Source organism: Mercenaria mercenaria, chromosome 15 (assembly GCF_021730395.1).
Source record: "Mercenaria mercenaria strain notata chromosome 15, MADL_Memer_1, whole genome shotgun sequence".
Lineage (NCBI taxonomy): Eukaryota > Metazoa > Mollusca > Bivalvia > Venerida > Veneridae > Mercenaria > Mercenaria mercenaria.
This window is the reverse complement of record NC_069375.1, coordinates 16,442,044-16,459,655: the sequence shown is the minus strand read 5'-3', so window position 1 is coordinate 16,459,655 and position 17,612 is coordinate 16,442,044. Positions and strand designations below refer to the sequence as shown.

The 17,612-nt window shown below is 35.5% G+C and overlaps 1 protein-coding gene across 1 annotated transcript in view; it reads right to left on the bottom strand.

Annotated features, from left to right (window-relative positions):
- Positions 1–9,033: 9,033 nt before the first annotated feature.
- LOC123545841 (uncharacterized) overlaps positions 9,034–17,612 on the bottom strand; it is a 34,171-nt gene continuing 25,592 nt past the window's right edge. The window contains exons 11-12 of the mRNA XM_045332142.2: positions 15,986–16,279; positions 9,034–9,242 (exon numbers count right to left, since the gene is read on the bottom strand). Coding sequence (XP_045188077.1) covers positions 9,070–9,242; positions 15,986–16,279 — 467 coding nt within the window. The 3' untranslated portion in view covers positions 9,034–9,069. The remainder of the gene's footprint in view (positions 9,243–15,985; positions 16,280–17,612) is intronic.

Below are 17,612 nucleotides of genomic sequence, written 5' to 3'. Positions count from 1 at the left end.
TGGCAACTAATGGCACTTTTTGGGCGTCATTTTCATTGTTTCTCTAACGTTTTCAGCATATTCCTGTTTTAGTTGGAAGCTGACACAAATGAAATTAATATATTTTTAAAAAATTTAAAATTTCCTTTCCTGTGATATGAATTTCGTGAATGATCTATGACGTACGTAAAGATTATGACGCATTTATGCATCAGACTTACACAAAGCGTAACTTAGAGTTTTGCTGGAAAATTGTCCGTTTTTTGAGTATAACATTTTTTCGGGTCGAGAAATTTTGTTTAGATTTCAATCATAAATGCGCAAATATATTTACTTAAGTTCGATTAACAGAAAATTGTATATCACCGAATTCGTTTTTTCAGTACGACCGATTGTGTTTCCCCACCCCGAGCTAAAATGCGACGTTATTTGATAGTATTTTTAAATTTACGCTGAAGGTTTCGGAAGATTTCAGAAAACTTGTACTATGGAACATATTGCTGACATTCTATCATTAAAATATACATTCAATGAAAGCATATACTGAAATATAAGAAATAACACATGTACGGTAAATCGAATTATAATAGAAAAAATAAGTCCCGGCTAGTTTTGAGCTACGAACTTTTGGATTTTACTTCAATTTTAATAAACTTTATTAAGCATTCGATTTTAATACGTGATTTTAATGGAATTACTTCTGTCAAAAAGCGCATCATTAGAATAATTTATTATTTTCATTATTAGTATTCGATGTGAACATGTGTTATAATGGATTCATGCATGTTACCATTTCAAAATTTTCTAAAGCACAACGAGACTGTACATACATGGATGATATCAATGTAAAATATTACTACTATACGCCTTAGATTGTTGCAATATGTATGAAAGGTAAAGAATTACAAAAGTTGAATTTTTACTGTTAATGGAGTTTGTTAACTTAATCATTTGTAATTTAAAGAAATACTCTATATTTTTCATCACTGATTTTCTGTTTGTAATTCGAGCTCGATTTGATATGACGTTTCTTCCATTACATATTAGAAAGAAAACTTTAAGATATTGTACTCTGAGTTCTTGCAGGAGACATATCATGCCCACTATGATGTCGAATTTAAGATGCATATGCACTCTTTAAAGTGAATGAAGCGGCAAGGGTTGATCGAAAAGCAACACTTAAGTATTCAGTTAAAGAAGATGTGTTTAAGTTCACAAATAATGTGGCAGAGAACCGCGATTGGCACTCAGAAATTTGTAGCTCAGCTGAGATGTAATGGAAAAAAATGTCATATCAAACAATCAGCCAAACAAAAAATGATGGCGAAGTGTGAGAGTGCGATGGAGAAGTGCTGCAGTACTGCTTTGCTATCGTACTGTTGTGCTTTGCCATCTTACTGTCGCGCTTCACCATCAAAGTGTCACCATCGCACTGTCACGCTTAACCATTTTCGTGTCACCATCACACTGTCACGCCTGACAAATGTAGTGTCACCATTGCACTGTCGCGCATCACCATCGCACTGTCGCGCTTCACTATCGTACTGTCATGCTTCGCCATCGCTCTGTCACGCTTCTCAATCGTAGTGTCACCATCGTACTGTCACGCGTCGCCATCGGTCTGTCACGCTTCTCCATCGCAGTGTAACCAGTGTACTGTCACGCGTCGCCATCTCTCTGTCATGCTTCTCCATAGCAGTGTCACTATCGAACTATTGAGCTTTGCCATCGTACTTTCGCGCTTTACACTCTTTTTTCTGTTTATATACCTTATTTGCAATGTACTGTTCGTTTGTCTATTGTTTTCATGAGGTTTAAAAAAATAAATATCAACCGATAGGGTGTTGTTCAAACGAATACCACCCGACCGAATATAATTTGTAAACAAAATATTGTATTCAAAATTAAGCCCTCTGCTGGAAAAAAAATAATAATACATGTAATTGTAATTAATTGTTTTGAAAGAAATTTTTTATACGGCTCTTATATTGCAAGCCATGGAACGTTAAAAATATTTGTTGTCAAGGTTAATTATCATCATGAAAAATACACTTGCGACAGTGCATCGGTGAAACGCGACAGTACGATGGTAAACCGCAACAATAGGATGGTGATTCTACGATGGTGAATCGCGGACCGCGACACTATGATGGTGAAGTGCGACAGTTGATTACGAAGAGTAGAAAAACAGACTGTCACCATCGTACTGTCGTGTTATCGATATCGTTCTGTCGCGCTTCGCCATCGTCGTACCTTCGTGCTTCCCGCTTATAGGGAGTAGGGGCTGGCCCTAACGGAACACCGTAAATCCCACATTTTAATCGAACACTAATAAAGTTGAAAAGCATTTTTTTCTTCATATGATGCGCTTTCTGACAGGAGTAATTCAATCATAATCACGCATTAAACTCGAATGCTAAATAAGTTAATTATAAATGAAAAAGAAAACACACTAAAGTTCATAGTTCAAAACTAGCCGGGACTTCTTTTTTTATAATTCGTATTACAGGCCTATGTGTTATTTTCTTATATTTCAGAATATGCTATCATTAAACGTATAAATTAACGAAATTATGTCGACAATAAGCTCCATAGTACAAATATTCCAAAATCGTCCGAAACTATACGCGTTCACTTCTTTTTTATATTATAATTCGATTTACCGTATATGAGTTATTTCTTATATTTCAGTATATGCTTTCATTGAATGTATATTTTTACGATAAAATGTCGACAATTTGTTCCATAGTACAAGTTTTCAGAAATCGTCCGAAACCTTCAGCGTAATTTTAAAAATACCACCAAATAACGTCGCATTTTAGCATGGTGGTGAGGAAACAAAACCGGTCGTACTGAAAAAACAAATTCGGTGACATACAATTTTTTGTTAATCAAACTCAAGTAAATATATTTGCGCATTTATGATTAAAATTTAAACAAAATTCCTCGACCCGAAAAAATGTTACACACGAAAAACGGACAATTTTCCAGCAAAACTCTACGTTACGCTTTGTGTGAGTCTGATGCTTAAATGCGTCATAATCTTTACGTACGTCATAGATCATTCACGAAATTTATATCACAGGAAAGGAAATTTTAAATCTTTTAAAAATATATTAATTTCATTCGTGTCCGCTTCCAACTAAAACAGGGATATGCTGAAAACCTTAGAGAAACAATGAAATTGACGCCAAGAAATGACGCAAAAAAAGTGCCGTTAGTGGCCAAGTTTGACAGAGCACAAAACAAATGTGGCTTAAATAAGAGCCAAATGGAAAACGGGAATAAATCAGAAATATCCTTAATTTTCCTCCGTTAATTTTTCATAGATCTATTAAAAAGATTTTTAAAGGTCGCACTCCACCTTTAGCTTAAGAAATGTAATTTCTTACAAGAGGAAACACACTATCTTGGTTTTATCAACAATGAAGAACCAGATTCAAATCCAGCGTCATCCGTAATTACAATAGAACCGTTGCAAGAAGAAATTAATGAAGCAGAAATAATAACAAGAGGGTCAAGATGACCCTGGATCGCTCACCTGAGTAATATGAGCTACATGTTTCAGATGTCAAACTGACGATTTTTAAAAATTTTTTGGAAGATTTTCCGATGTACAATCAAGTAACCCCTGGGGCGGGGCCAATTTGACCCCAGGGGTCATGATTTGAACAAAGTTTGTAGAAGTCTACTAGGCAATGTTACATATCAAATATATAAGATCTAGGCCTTCTGGTTTATTTTTAGCAAATTTATGAAGATTTCCCTATGTACAATCAAGTGACCCCTGGGGTTGGGTCAATTTGATCCTGGGGGTCAAGATTTGAACCAATTTTGTAGAGGTCCACTAGGCAATACTACATGTCAAATATCTAAGATCTAGGCCTTCTGGTTTACTTTTAGAAAAGTTTGAAGATTTTCTATCTACAAAGAAGAAACCCCATGAGGCGGGGTCAATTTGACCCTGGGGGTCATGATTTGAATAAATTTTGTAGAAGTCTATTAGGCAATGCTACATGTCAAATATCTAAGACCTAGGCCTTCTGGTTTATTTTTAGAAAAAATTTGAAGATTTTCCTATGTAAAATCAAGTGACCCCTGGGGCGGGGTCAATTTTGACCCCGGGGTCATGATTTGAACAAATTTTGTTGAGGTCCACTAGGCAATGCTACATGTCAAATATCTAAGCTCTTGGCCTTCTAGTTTATTTTTGAAATTTTTCTGAAGATTTTCCTATCTTAAATCAAGTGACCCCTGGGGCGGGGTCAATTTTGACCCCTGGGTCATGATTTGAACAACTTCAGTAGAGGTCCACTAGGCAATGCTACATGTCAAATATCTAAGCTTTAGGGCTTCTGGTTTTTGAGAAGAAGATTTTTTTAAGATTTTCCTTATAATGTAAAATCAAATGACCCCTGGGGCAGGGTCAATTTTGACCCTGGGGTCATGATTTGAACAAACTTGGTAGAGGTCTACTAGGCAATGCTTCACACCAAATATCTAAGCTCTAGGGCTTCTGGTTTTTGAGAAGAAGGTTTTTAAAGTTTTGCATGGAATTCAATTCTTTGAATAATTTTGAAAGGGGGCCACGCAAGGATCATTCCTGTGAAGTTTGGTGTAATTCTGCCCAGTGGTTTTCAAGAAGAAGATTTTTTTAGAAATTGTTGACAGACGACGCACGAATGACGACGCACGACGGACATCAAGCGGTCACAATAGCTCACCTTGTCACTTCGTGACAGGTGAGCTAAAAATGACAGACAACATCAATAAACAAAACAAAATTGGATTATTCGAAACACCTTTTAAGTAATTTCTACTTAATAGAAATACCAATTCAACCAAATAACATTTGTGTGGTGAAACAATGTGAATTTTCCAACAAGATAGGATCATCAGCAGAAGATAACAATATTAAATTTTTCGCTATACCTGCCGATGTATATAAACTATTAACGTGTCCGGAAGTAAATACGTTACTGGAAAAAACAAACAATACAACTTCACGAACAACTACAACGACGACGACAAACATTACCAAATCAACAGACCAAACAGTTGACGATGTACAAATTATGCAAAAATATTATAGTGGAATTAATTAGTTCAAGATATTGTTTAAAAAAAATGTTATGGTGATGTTTCAACCTTGATAAAAAGTCCATAATGTTATTTTATTTATAAATGTGGTTTAAAATTACTCAAAGTGTATGAATTAAAAAAAGTGTTGGGCGTATGTTACATAATGACTTTTTACGGGTGCACTTTTACACATGTTTACTTTGAGACGTTGATTACTTTCTTTTCACTAATTAATTAAGTAGAGTACCTGATTAAAGATGCATTTCGTTCAGGGTTTTGCATGTTTTTTATAATTATTGTTTTTATACATGTTATAGTATTAAACTTGTATTTGACATTTTAAAAGTCTGACTTGCTTCGGAGCCAAGTGCAATTGATCGCTGGCCAAGACAGCCCAAACAAAAAATTTTTCTAATGAACACTATAAAAACACCTTATAAACACTATCAAAACCGCTTTTTTGGTGTTTGTTAGTGCGTTCCATTAGTGATCCATTGAAACAATCAAGAAATGGTTGCAATGGATCGCTAACGGAACGTGTTCCATTAAATGGATCGCGATTTTGAAGTGAGTTATTAACTTTACAGAGCCATTCAGAAGGCTAAGTTCTCCTCTTTTATCAGGAAACATATGGTTTTAATCCATCGAATGTACCGTAACAGCAGCTCTTCTAGTTGCTATGGTTATGTTATGTAATCTCATCTAAGGTATAATATAGAGGGACAGAAATTAGTGCATTTTGTAGGTTGTAAGTGTAGGGGTTGGACATGTGGATTTACTGAAGAGAAAATGGTGGTTGTTATTTCATTTAATTTCTATGATTTACAACTAAAGGTATTTTCTTAATACATGTAATTACAATTCAGTATATATAAATGCATGTTTACATTGTGATTCTTTATAGATTTCATTGTATGTTAGAATTCAAAGTTTTATCAAATGCATAACACAATAGTTTTTGAAATGCTGATTCAAATTTAAATGACCTGTATATTACTTTCTTATATTGAAACTAGTTAATAAATATATGTTTCTCTTTGTCTATCCATATTTCACAAAATTTAAGATGGAATTTCTGTTAAATGCATGATTTATCAAATGATTTGTATAAAACTGCATCCAAATGATCATGAAAATGTTGAATGATTGCTATATACATTATTTAACAAATTAATATTTGAATAAGTTTAACAGAGAGACCTTTTCAACAGTTACTGCATATCTCTGCAAATCCAGGCTATACCCAGTCACATAAACGATTTGCCAAAACTGAATGCATCAGGTTTCAATTAAATACAGCCTGTAGTTAGGAATTTATCAATTTGATGAAACGCATTCCACTGAGTGATCTTAGTAAGTGATCCATTATATATGCGTTCCATTAAGCGATCCATTATGCGATCCATTAAGCGATCCATTATACGATCTATTATGCGTTCCATTATACGATCTATTATGCGTTCCATTGAGCGATCTATTGTGCGCTCCATTAGCGTGTTGTTAAATGACACATTTATGTTAATTAGCAATCCATTAGCTCATTTGCATGTGAAATTAGAACACGGTTTTGATGTTGTTTATTGGATTAACAACTCGCTTGCGGATCATGGTTTAAGTGGTGTTTACTGACAGGGTTTATTGGGCCTTTTTCGTTTGGGAGATGTTGAGATGACATTTCACTCTTACAGAATTGTTTTGGTTTCTTCAGTTCACCTACCTGATATACGAAGATGTACTTAAACATTTATCTGAAATGATTGACACATATAATAAACTTTTGGTCAAACTGGCTCATTCACATATATTTTGACAACACATTTTAAACACGATATTTCCAAAATATCACGGGTGAATTGCATCAGAAAATGTTAAAACCTTTTTCATTGGTTTTTTAATTATGTTAGATAGATTTTGATTAGTTCAAGTTATTCCCACCTATCTGTCAATGTAGTTAGGGTATTATAAAATGGTGCAATGGTCTTTAAAGGGGCAGATGTCTTTGGTTTTGCATTTATAATTACCGGTATCTTTTTGGTTCTTGTCTTACTTTTTAATAGTATGCTTTATAATTATGACAATGGATCGATATTAAATTAGTAAAATACCACTATACGATCGATTAAAAGTGAAATGAAAATTTATTAACTTTTTATTTGTTTGTCACACCTGAGTCAGTGGAGGTGCTACGTTACAATGTTGACGCCTCGGACAACGGACAATGATCAGTCATACTAGCTCATTTTGATCACTTTGTGCTCATGAAAGCTAAAAATAAGATATTAAAATCAAGACAAAATTTACATGTCTGCTTAATGATAAGGTTCTATTTGAATTGGACAGAAGCTATTGGAGGAGTAAACTACATGTAGTTAGGCAAAAAATGCTATAAGGTACTGCATGAAAAATAATACGTCATGAAAGTCCCATCATACACGCATGCCTTTTACATGTTAATAATGTATACCAAGTTTCAATTAAAGTGGATGGAAACTGCCGTTATCGTAATACTTCTATTAGTCTGAAAAAGGCCTTTACTCAATACAGTAAAAGGTAGCTGGATATGAAAGTCCCAACAATATGTGCATCCATTTCATGTTGTGTCTCAGATACCATTTGGTCATTCTAGCAGTTTGTATAATAGAGTCCTGCTGTAAACTTTTGTTGCTAAGTTTTGAAATCATTTTCAGTAATATTTGTTGTACATATGTTGATATCTGACAAGCTGATTATCTGTTAATATAAGAAGAGTAAGATTAGGAAGTATGCAGATAATCTTCTCAGCATGTCTTTGTTCTTGCAGTGATTAATTAATTGTTAATTGCTCAGAAGATGAAAATGCCACTATACTTTGATTAATTAATTGTTAATTGCTCAGAACAAGAAAATGCCACTACTTTGATTAATTAATTGTTAATTGCTCAGAACATGAAAATGCCACTACTTTGATTAATTAATTGTTAATTGCTCAGAACAAGAAAATGCCACTACTGTCACTATAAGATCTAAAGAAATGTTGTATAAGAATAATTTGCATGTACTGATTGTCATGATACTAATCTGTGATTTCATTTGTTGAAAAATTGTAAATTATAAGACAAGAAATAATGCAACATTCTCGTAGAAAGCATGGCAATCAGTTATTGGACATCCACAGAACAAGTGCGTTATACTTTAGTATTTTATTTCTTAGTTAGTTCAGTTAACCGATGTTGAAAGTGACACTAAAGTTGTTATTTCATTATATTAACTCAAAAGGCCTGTATGTCAAATAATGTAAAACACTTGCATTGCACATTGTAATGCACGCATAAACTTGCATTACCCGTACGGTATAATACATATACACCTGACCTAACACACTTGACTTACTTGGATGATGCTATGTACATACACTTGAAATAACGTAATGGACTTACTTGAATGCCGTAACACACACTCACATTTAACTTACTCATATGAAGAAACACAATTGACGTTCACGGATAAACAAATGCGCACAAACAATTGACTTACTCGGATGAAGCACTTGGCTTATGGGCACGTACATTTGATTGACTCTGATGAATCATTAAACCCAAACAGACTTATTTGGACTAAGTAACGCTCATAAACATTTGACTTACTTGAAAGAAAGAATGAACACACTACACACTTGATTTACCCTGATGAAGAAATGCACATTGAATGATATAAATTTGGTTCACTCAAATTAAATTATGTACAGATACATTTTGACTCACTCGAATGAAATAACGCACACAAACATTTGACTAACCTGGATGAAGTAAGAAATATATACATTCGATTTGCTTAGACGAAATAATGCATACACAGTCGACTGACTCGCAAGAAGAAATGCACACATAATTTGATATGCTCAAAGTACCGTTTGACTAGATATAGTACTTAGCAGGTTTCTTATTTTTCTGTATTAAAACAGGTTTTTAGGCTTAATAAAAAAGAAACAAATCATTTGAACTGAATCACAATGTAATTTTATTTGTCTGTTTATTGGCAAATGCCACAATACTTTGGACAATACATCTGGGTGGGAGGAGAATCCTTTTTGGCACAAATTCCAAGGTTATCATCCATCTGCTTACAGTCGACATCACCAGTGTCCTGGCATGGGTTGGCAGTACTGCCACTATGGGGAGGTGGTGTATGTGTTGAACCATCAGCTGTCAATGAAAAGGCAAATAAACAGAGTGCTAACACCGAGAGTTGATGTATGTGTGGAAACATCAGCTGTCAACAAGAGCTCGTCGAACACGAAATGCCCCCCTTGATGCATTCAGTAATTGCACAAGGAACAGAAATTATATGCTGACTGTAAACAAAAGTTCTACCATTCTGGTTTAATCTGATCTTGACCTTTAACCTATTAACCTAACAAGAGATTACAGAGTGTTCTTGGCGCCATCCACTGGGCCATTTTTGAATGTTTCAAATTTCAAGACTAGCTCAAGGTCAAAATCAATGTCAAATTTCATTTCGGTACAAAACAATGTGTATGTGGTCCAAATTTGAAAGCTGTGGCTTGAGAAATGTGAAAGCAGGTCACTAGATCAATTTCAAGGTCAAAGTTCATTTCGGTAGACAGAACTATACATGTGCTTCAAATCTGAAGGCTGTAGCTTGAGAAATGTGAAAGTAGGTAATAGGTAAAAATCAATGTCAAATTTCAATCCAGAACACAAAAATATGCACGCTGTCCAAATTTGAAGCCTGTAGCTTCAGAAATGTGAAAGTAGGTCACTATGTCAATCTCAAGATCAAAGTTCATTTCGGTACACAAAACTATGCATGTGGTTCAAATTTGAAGGCTATAGATATACTAGCTTGAGAAATGTGAAAGTAGGTCACTAGGTCAAAATCAAGGTCAAATTTTATTTCGGAACACAAAACTATGCTTGTGGTTCAAATTTGACGGCTGTAGCTTGAGAAATGTGAAAGTAGGTCACTAGGTCAAAATCAAGTTCAAATTTTATTTTGGAACAAAAAACTATGCATGTGGTCTAAATTTGAAGCCTGTACCTTCAAAAATGTGAAAGTAGGTCACTAGGTCAATAACAAGGTCAAAGTTTTTTTCGGTACACAAACCTATGCATGTGGTCCAAATTTGAAGGCTGTAAGCTACAGAAATGTGAAAGTAGGTAACTAGGTCAAAATAAAGGTCAAATTTTATTTTGGAACAAAAAACTATGCATATGGTCCAAATTTGAAGCCTGTACCTTCAAAATTGTGAAAGTAGGTCACTAGGTCAATAACAAGGTCAAAGTTTTTTCGGTACACAAACCTATGCATATGGTCCAAATTTGAAGGCTGTAGCTACAGAAATGTGAAAGTACGGCACTAGGTCAACATCAAGGTCAACTCATGTCAAGGTTCATCTTGCCACTCAAAACTATACATGTGGTCTAAATTTGAATGATGTAAGTTATGCACATGAAGGTTCTACGTTTTTCCCTATATAAGTCTATATGAACCATATGACCCCTGGGGCGGGGCCATATTTGACCCTAGAGGGATAATTTGAACAAACTTGGTAGAGAACCACTAAATGATGCTACATTACAAAATATCAAAGCCATAGTCTTTGTGGTTTGGACAAGAAGATTTTCAAAGTTTTTCCCTATATAAGTCTATGTAAACCATGTGACCCCCAGGGCGGAGCCATATTTGACCCCAGGGGAATAATTTAAACAATCTTAGTAGAGGACCACTAGATGATGTCATATACAAAATATCAAAGCCCTAGGCCCTGTGGTTTTGGACAAGAGGTTTTTCAAAGTTTTTTCCTATATAAGTCTATATAAACCATGTGACCCCCGGGGTGGGGCCATATTTCACCCCAGGGAAATAATCTGAACAATCTTAGTAGAGGACCACTAGATTTTGCTACATACCAAATATCAAAGCCCTAGGCCCTATGGTTTTGGACAAGAAGATCAGAAACCGTTTTAAATGTTCCTGGTCAATGTGACCTTGACCTTTGGCGTAATGACCTCAAAATCAATAGGGGTCATCTGCTGGTCATGGCCAACCTAACTATCAATTTTCCTGACACTAGGCCCAAGCGTTCTAGAGTTATTGCCTGGAAACCATTTTACTGGTCACTGTGACCTTGACCTTGCACATACTGACTTCAAAATCAATAGGGGTCATCTGCTGGTAACGACCAACCTCCCTATCAAATTTCGTGACCCTAGGCCTAAGCGTTCTTGAGTTATCGTCCGGAAACCGTTTTACTGTTCATGGTCACTGTGACCTTGACCTTTAACATACTGACCTCAAAATCAATAGGGGTCATCTGCTGGTCATTACTAACCTCCCTATCAACTTTCATGATCCTAGGCCCAAGTGTTCTTGAGTTATAATCCGGAAACCGTTTTACTATTCAGGGTCACTGTGTCCTTGACCTTTGACGTACTAACGTCAAAATCAATAGGGGTCATCTGCTGGTGATGACCAACCTCCCTATCAACTTTCATGATCCTAGGTCCAAGCGTTCTGGAGATATCATCCGGAAACGGATTGGTCTACATTCCGACCGACCGACATCTGCAAAACAATATACCCCTCCTTCTTCGAAGGGGGGCATAATAAAAAGACAAGTAAACTGAGTGCTAACACAGAGAGTTGATGTATGTGTGGAAACATCAGCTGTCAATAACTAGAGCTATCATTAAAGGTGATGAATGTACCCCCCCCCCTCCTCGGCATGCACTGACACAGTACATTGCAATTTGACGCACACAAGATTGCATAATTATGTGGACTGTATGTATACAGACTGTATGTATACAGTATAGTAACAAAAAACAAAGTCCCATAACTATGCAGAATATTTATCTAAAAGAACGTAACATGCACCAGGCACAACTAGGGTTTGTACTGATCACTTGTGTGAAGTTTCATTAAATTGTGTGCAAGGGTTCGGAAGATTAGGCGCGCACAGGATTGCATATGCAGACTGTATGTACATAGTATGTTAACAAGAAACAAAGTCCCATAACTCTGCAATTTTTGTTGTTGAAAGAACCTAATAGCCCTATGCACAACTACTGTTGTTACTGATCACTTGTGTGAAGTTTCATTAAATTGTGTCAAGGGGATGAGAAGAGATGGTGCGCACAAGATTGTGTCTATGTATACAGTATAGTAACAAAAAACAAAGTCCCGTAACTCTGCAATTTTTTTTCTGAAAAAAAACCTAACATGCCCCATGCACAACTACTGTTGTTACTGATCACTTGTATGAAGTTTCATTAAATTGTGTCAAGGGGATAAGGAGAGATTGTGCGCACAAGATTGTGTCTACGGACAGATGGACGGGCAGACAGACAGACAACCTTAAACCAATATACCCCCCTCTTACAACTTTGTTGTCGGGGGGGGGGGGACAAAAAGACAAATAAACAGAGCGCTAACACCAAGAGTTGATGTATTTGTGGAAACATCAGCTGTCAATAAAAAGACAAATAAACAGAGTGCTAACACCGAGAGTTGATGTATGTGTGGAAACATCAGCTGTGTAAAAAGAAAAAATAAACAGAGTGCTAACACCGAGAGTTGATGTATGTGTGGAAACATCAGCTGTCAATAAAAAGACAAATAAACAGAGTGCTAACACCGAGAGTTGATGTATGTGTGGAAACATCAGATGTCAATAAAAAGACAAATAAACAGAGTGCTAATATCGAGAGTTGATGTATGTGTGGAAACATCAGCTGTCAATAAAAAGGCAATTTAATAATGTGCCACAAATGGGAGGCAGTGTATGTGTGGGACCATCAGCTGTCAATAAAAAGGCAATTCAACAGATTGCCTTCACTTGCAAGTGATTTATGTGTGGAACCATCTGCTGACAATGATAAAGTAATGGTTGCACCAACCATTGGAAAGTGATGTATGTCTGGAATCATCAGCCGCTACAAAAAAGGCAATTTAAAAGAGTACCACTACTTGGAGGTGTTGTATGTGTGGAACTATAAGTGGTCAATAAAAGGGTGTTTTAACAGAGTGCCACCACTGGGTGGCGTGTTTGTATGGAACAGTGGAACAATCAGATGTCAATTTAAAACAACAACAACAATTTAACAGAGTGACACCATTATAAAGTGATGTATTTATGGAACCATCACCTGTCAATTAGAGCTGTCACAGGAGTGATGAATAATACCTCCACAATACAGCCTTGTCACAGAAGTATGGCATCCATAAGGAAGAAATGGACTCGTCACAAAATGGTGGTTTGTAGCCAAAGTCAAACTTGACCTGTATTTTATGAAGTTACACCTGTGTACAAAAAATTATTTAAATCTGTTAAGGCTTTCATGAGTTATTGACCGGAAACCAAGAGTCTTAAATTACCTCAATATTGTCAGCTGATGGTTCCAAACATACATCACTTGCATGTGAGGGCAATCTGTTGAACTGCCATTTTATTGACAGCTGATGGTTCCACACATACACTGGCGATTTTGTAGAATAAAGCAAACTATTTATCATTGGGATCCCTAATTTATGACATATTAATTACATTGTACATTACTGATAATTTGATACTTCACAGCTGTATCTTAAGTTTGAACATTAATGTCAGTAATTCTGCTTTATAAAGATTTGGATTTTACTAACATTATCACAGTATTGGCTACATGCTGCCAGTAGGACTCACATTTCACTTACATCAAAATACATAAAAAAGAAACATTGAAATTCCATAAAAACCAGGTTTATAAATTTTGCATTTTGCATCACACCATCATGTTCTGTTAAAAGATGGTCATGCTGAACCCATGATTATATATTCCTAATTTGTCTCCATGCAAGCTAACTACATACAAAGTTTCATTACAATTACTCACTTTTAACTCAAATGACCAACTGTAGCTCACTGCACCACAGCGGAACTTTCAAAGTATGCATATTAATTAAGTTGTCTCGGTCTAAGCTAAAGTTATTGCATTAGCATTTTTTAAAAAAGTTTAGTGACAGTGATTACCTTGACCAGAGTGACCCCAAAATTCATTCCTAAGCTTTATCTTTGATAAAGTAATAGTGACCTTGGCCTTGACCAAATGACCACTATTTTTATTTTGAAAAAAGTTAGGCATGAATCCAGATTTGAACCAAACACCCTCTGTTCAACATTTCAAAAGGTACAACAGATCAACACTTTAACCCAATGTGCCCTGGTTGAAAAAGTAATAGTGACCTTGGCCTTGACAAAATGACCATTTTTCATTATGAAAAAAGATGAGCATGAATCAGGATTTGAACCAAAAACCCCCTGTTCAACATTTCAAAAGGTACAAGATAAATACTTTAACCCCATGTGCCCTGGTTGAATTTTCAAGTATGCAGATTCAAGTTATGCTGACCTTCGACTTGATTCAAATGAACCCATACATAATCCTTGTTCCATCTTTTTTCACTAAAGGCGAAAGATTTTCAGCCGTTCATCATGCCCGTATAAGAAATAACTGCAGTAATCTAAATTCTGATTTGTATAAAAATCATCTCCTTCCGAGCCCGTCCTGTGAATGTGGTGCTGAGAATGAAAATGCTGAGCATTATTTTTTAACTTGCAAACGATATACACTTCAGAGGCGAAAATTATTCATTAATACTAGAGCCTTTCATCCTCTTAGCGCAAAGAAACTTTTATTTGGCACTGACACTTTAACAGAATCCCAGAATGAAATACTGTTCAAAGAAGTACAAACTTATATTAAGGAGAGCAAAAGATTCAAATAATAAAAACGCTAACTCGAGTTCATCAAAACATGTAACTGCTGCAAACTTATTTAGCGAAAACTGGGGGCGGTGGTGTCAGTACTAGCGGCAACTAAACAATGGTATATCTTCCTGTTTGTTTAATTCTTTATCATTTTTACTCTTTTTAACATTTTGTTTGATATCTAGCAAAATATTTATTAAACTCCTTTTCAATACTTTTTTTCGATACATATTTTCCAAAATTCTTTATTTAAATCTTGAAATTGTACAACCAATCACACAACCGTTACAAATTACTTTTGAGCTACTTATAAACTGACTGTTCTGGGGAGGGTCCTAGATAATGTTAGAATAACTTTTGGCCCAACCCATTTGTATGTATTTAATTTAATGCTTGTATTAAATGTGATGTATACATGTGTGAATATATATATACAATAAAATATGATTAAACTAAACTAAACTAAACATAATCCCAACCCAATGGTTCCTCTTTTAGTTAGCTATAAGCCAAGTTAAATTTCAGTACATCAATGCAAACTTAATCTATTGAGCGGAAACAGGTCTTTTTCTATTTTCAGTAACAGTGATTTTCGCTCTAGTGATCTCCTATGCAATCCAAAACTCAGTCTCCATTGCTCCTGGACTCACAACCCTATGATCCTTAGATCTCCCTACCAAGCTAAGCAGGCAGACTTCATCTATTAAGAGTTCTATTACTACTCATCATGAAAGAGAACTAATCTGGTATGTAATTACTAACTCTATAATTGAACCAGAGCTGCTTTTGAGAAAAGCGCAGGTCTCCAACAACTGCTTAATTATCTGGATAGTAGTATATGAGTTAACCATGCACAAGACCTCAACTGCCTTATCAGACTTTCAGTGCTTTGATTATCAAAAACAAGTTTCAAGGGCCATAATTCTAAAGTGCCTGGGCCGATTTGGATGGTTATCAAACTTGGCTGAGGACTTATTGGCAAACACATTTTTGTTCAAGTTTGGTGAAGATCGGATGAGAAATTTTCCACAGAGTGCAGACAAGATTTGTGACAGACAGACAGACACACATACAGGAGTAAATCAATATGTCTCTCACACCACTGTGTGGTGGGAGCCATAATTACTAACTTAATACATAATACATCTTGACCAATATAAAGATAACTTAACTCACCACTACAGTATCCGCAGAATTTGGGGCAGTAGTTTTTCGCAGCAATTGTTCCCTGTGCACAGATGTTGTGTGTATCGTTTGCCAGTTTACAGTCTACATCAGCTGAATCAGAACATGCAGGTGTACACAAACCGCAGAACTTGGGGCAGTACAGCAGTGTAGGTGGGGAGTTGGGTTTGGAGCAGATATTGAGAGAATCATTCATCTTCTTGCAGTCCATGTCTCCACTATCTCTACATGGGTCTGCTGTTACTCCAGTTGGAGGTGGAAGTGTAGCATGAGTGGAACCATCAGCTGCCATGGAAACAATATCAACATTTTATTATATTGTAATCTAAAGACACCAACAGATAAAACAAAGATAAAAAAGAATGATGAGATTTTCAATTATAACCCATATTATGTTGGACATGACTGATTCTGCCTTTGCGACCAGTCTAGATCATGTTCAGCCTGCACATCTGTGCAGTCTCAAATAAGGGCAGAAAATCACATGGTTCGGAGCAATAATCACAAAACTTAAGGACATAAATTACATGGTCCAGAGCAATAATCTCAAAACTTAAGAACATTAATAACATGGTCCAGAGCAATAATCAAAAAACTTAAGAGCATTAACAACATGGTCCAGAGCAATAATCACAAAACTTGAGGACATAAATTACATGGTCCAGATCAATTTTCTTGAGGACATAAAATACATGGTCCAGATCAATAACTACAAAACTTGGGGACATATATTACATGGTCCAAAGCAATAACCACAAAACTTGAGGACATAAATTACACTGTCCAGAGCAATAACCACAAAACTTGAGGACATAAATTACATGGTCCACAGCAATAATCACAAAACTTGAGGACATAAATTACATGGTCCAAAGCAATAACCACAAAACTTGAGGACATAAATTACATAGTCCTGAGCAATAACCACAAAACTTGAGGACATAAATTACATGGTCCAGAGCAATAATCACAAAACTTGAGGACATTAAATACATGATTCAGATCAATAACCACAAAACTTGAGGACATAAATTACATGGTCCAGATCAATATTCACAAAATTTTGAGGACATAAATTACATGGTCCAGAGCAATAATCACAAAACTTGAGGACATTAAATACATGATTCAGATCAATAACCACAAAACTTGAGGACATAAATTACATGGTCCAGATCAATATTCACAAAATTTTGAGGACATAAATTACATGGTCCAGAGCAATAATCACAAAACTTGAGGACATTAAATACATGATTCAGATCAATAACCACAAAACTTGAGGACATAAATTACATGGTCCAGATCAATATTCACAAAATTTTGAGGACATAAATTACATGGTCCAGAGCAATAATCACAAAACTTGAGGACATAAATTACATGGTCCAGATCAATAACCACAAATATTTGGGACATAAAACTTGAGGACATAAATTAAATGGTCCAGATCAATAACCACATAAATTTGGGACATAAAACTTAAGGATATAAATTATATGGTCCAGAGCAATAATCACAAAACTTAACAACATTAATTACATGGTCCAGATATAATCACAAAATCAAGAACATAAATTACATGGTCCAGATCAATATTCAAAACACTTGATGACAT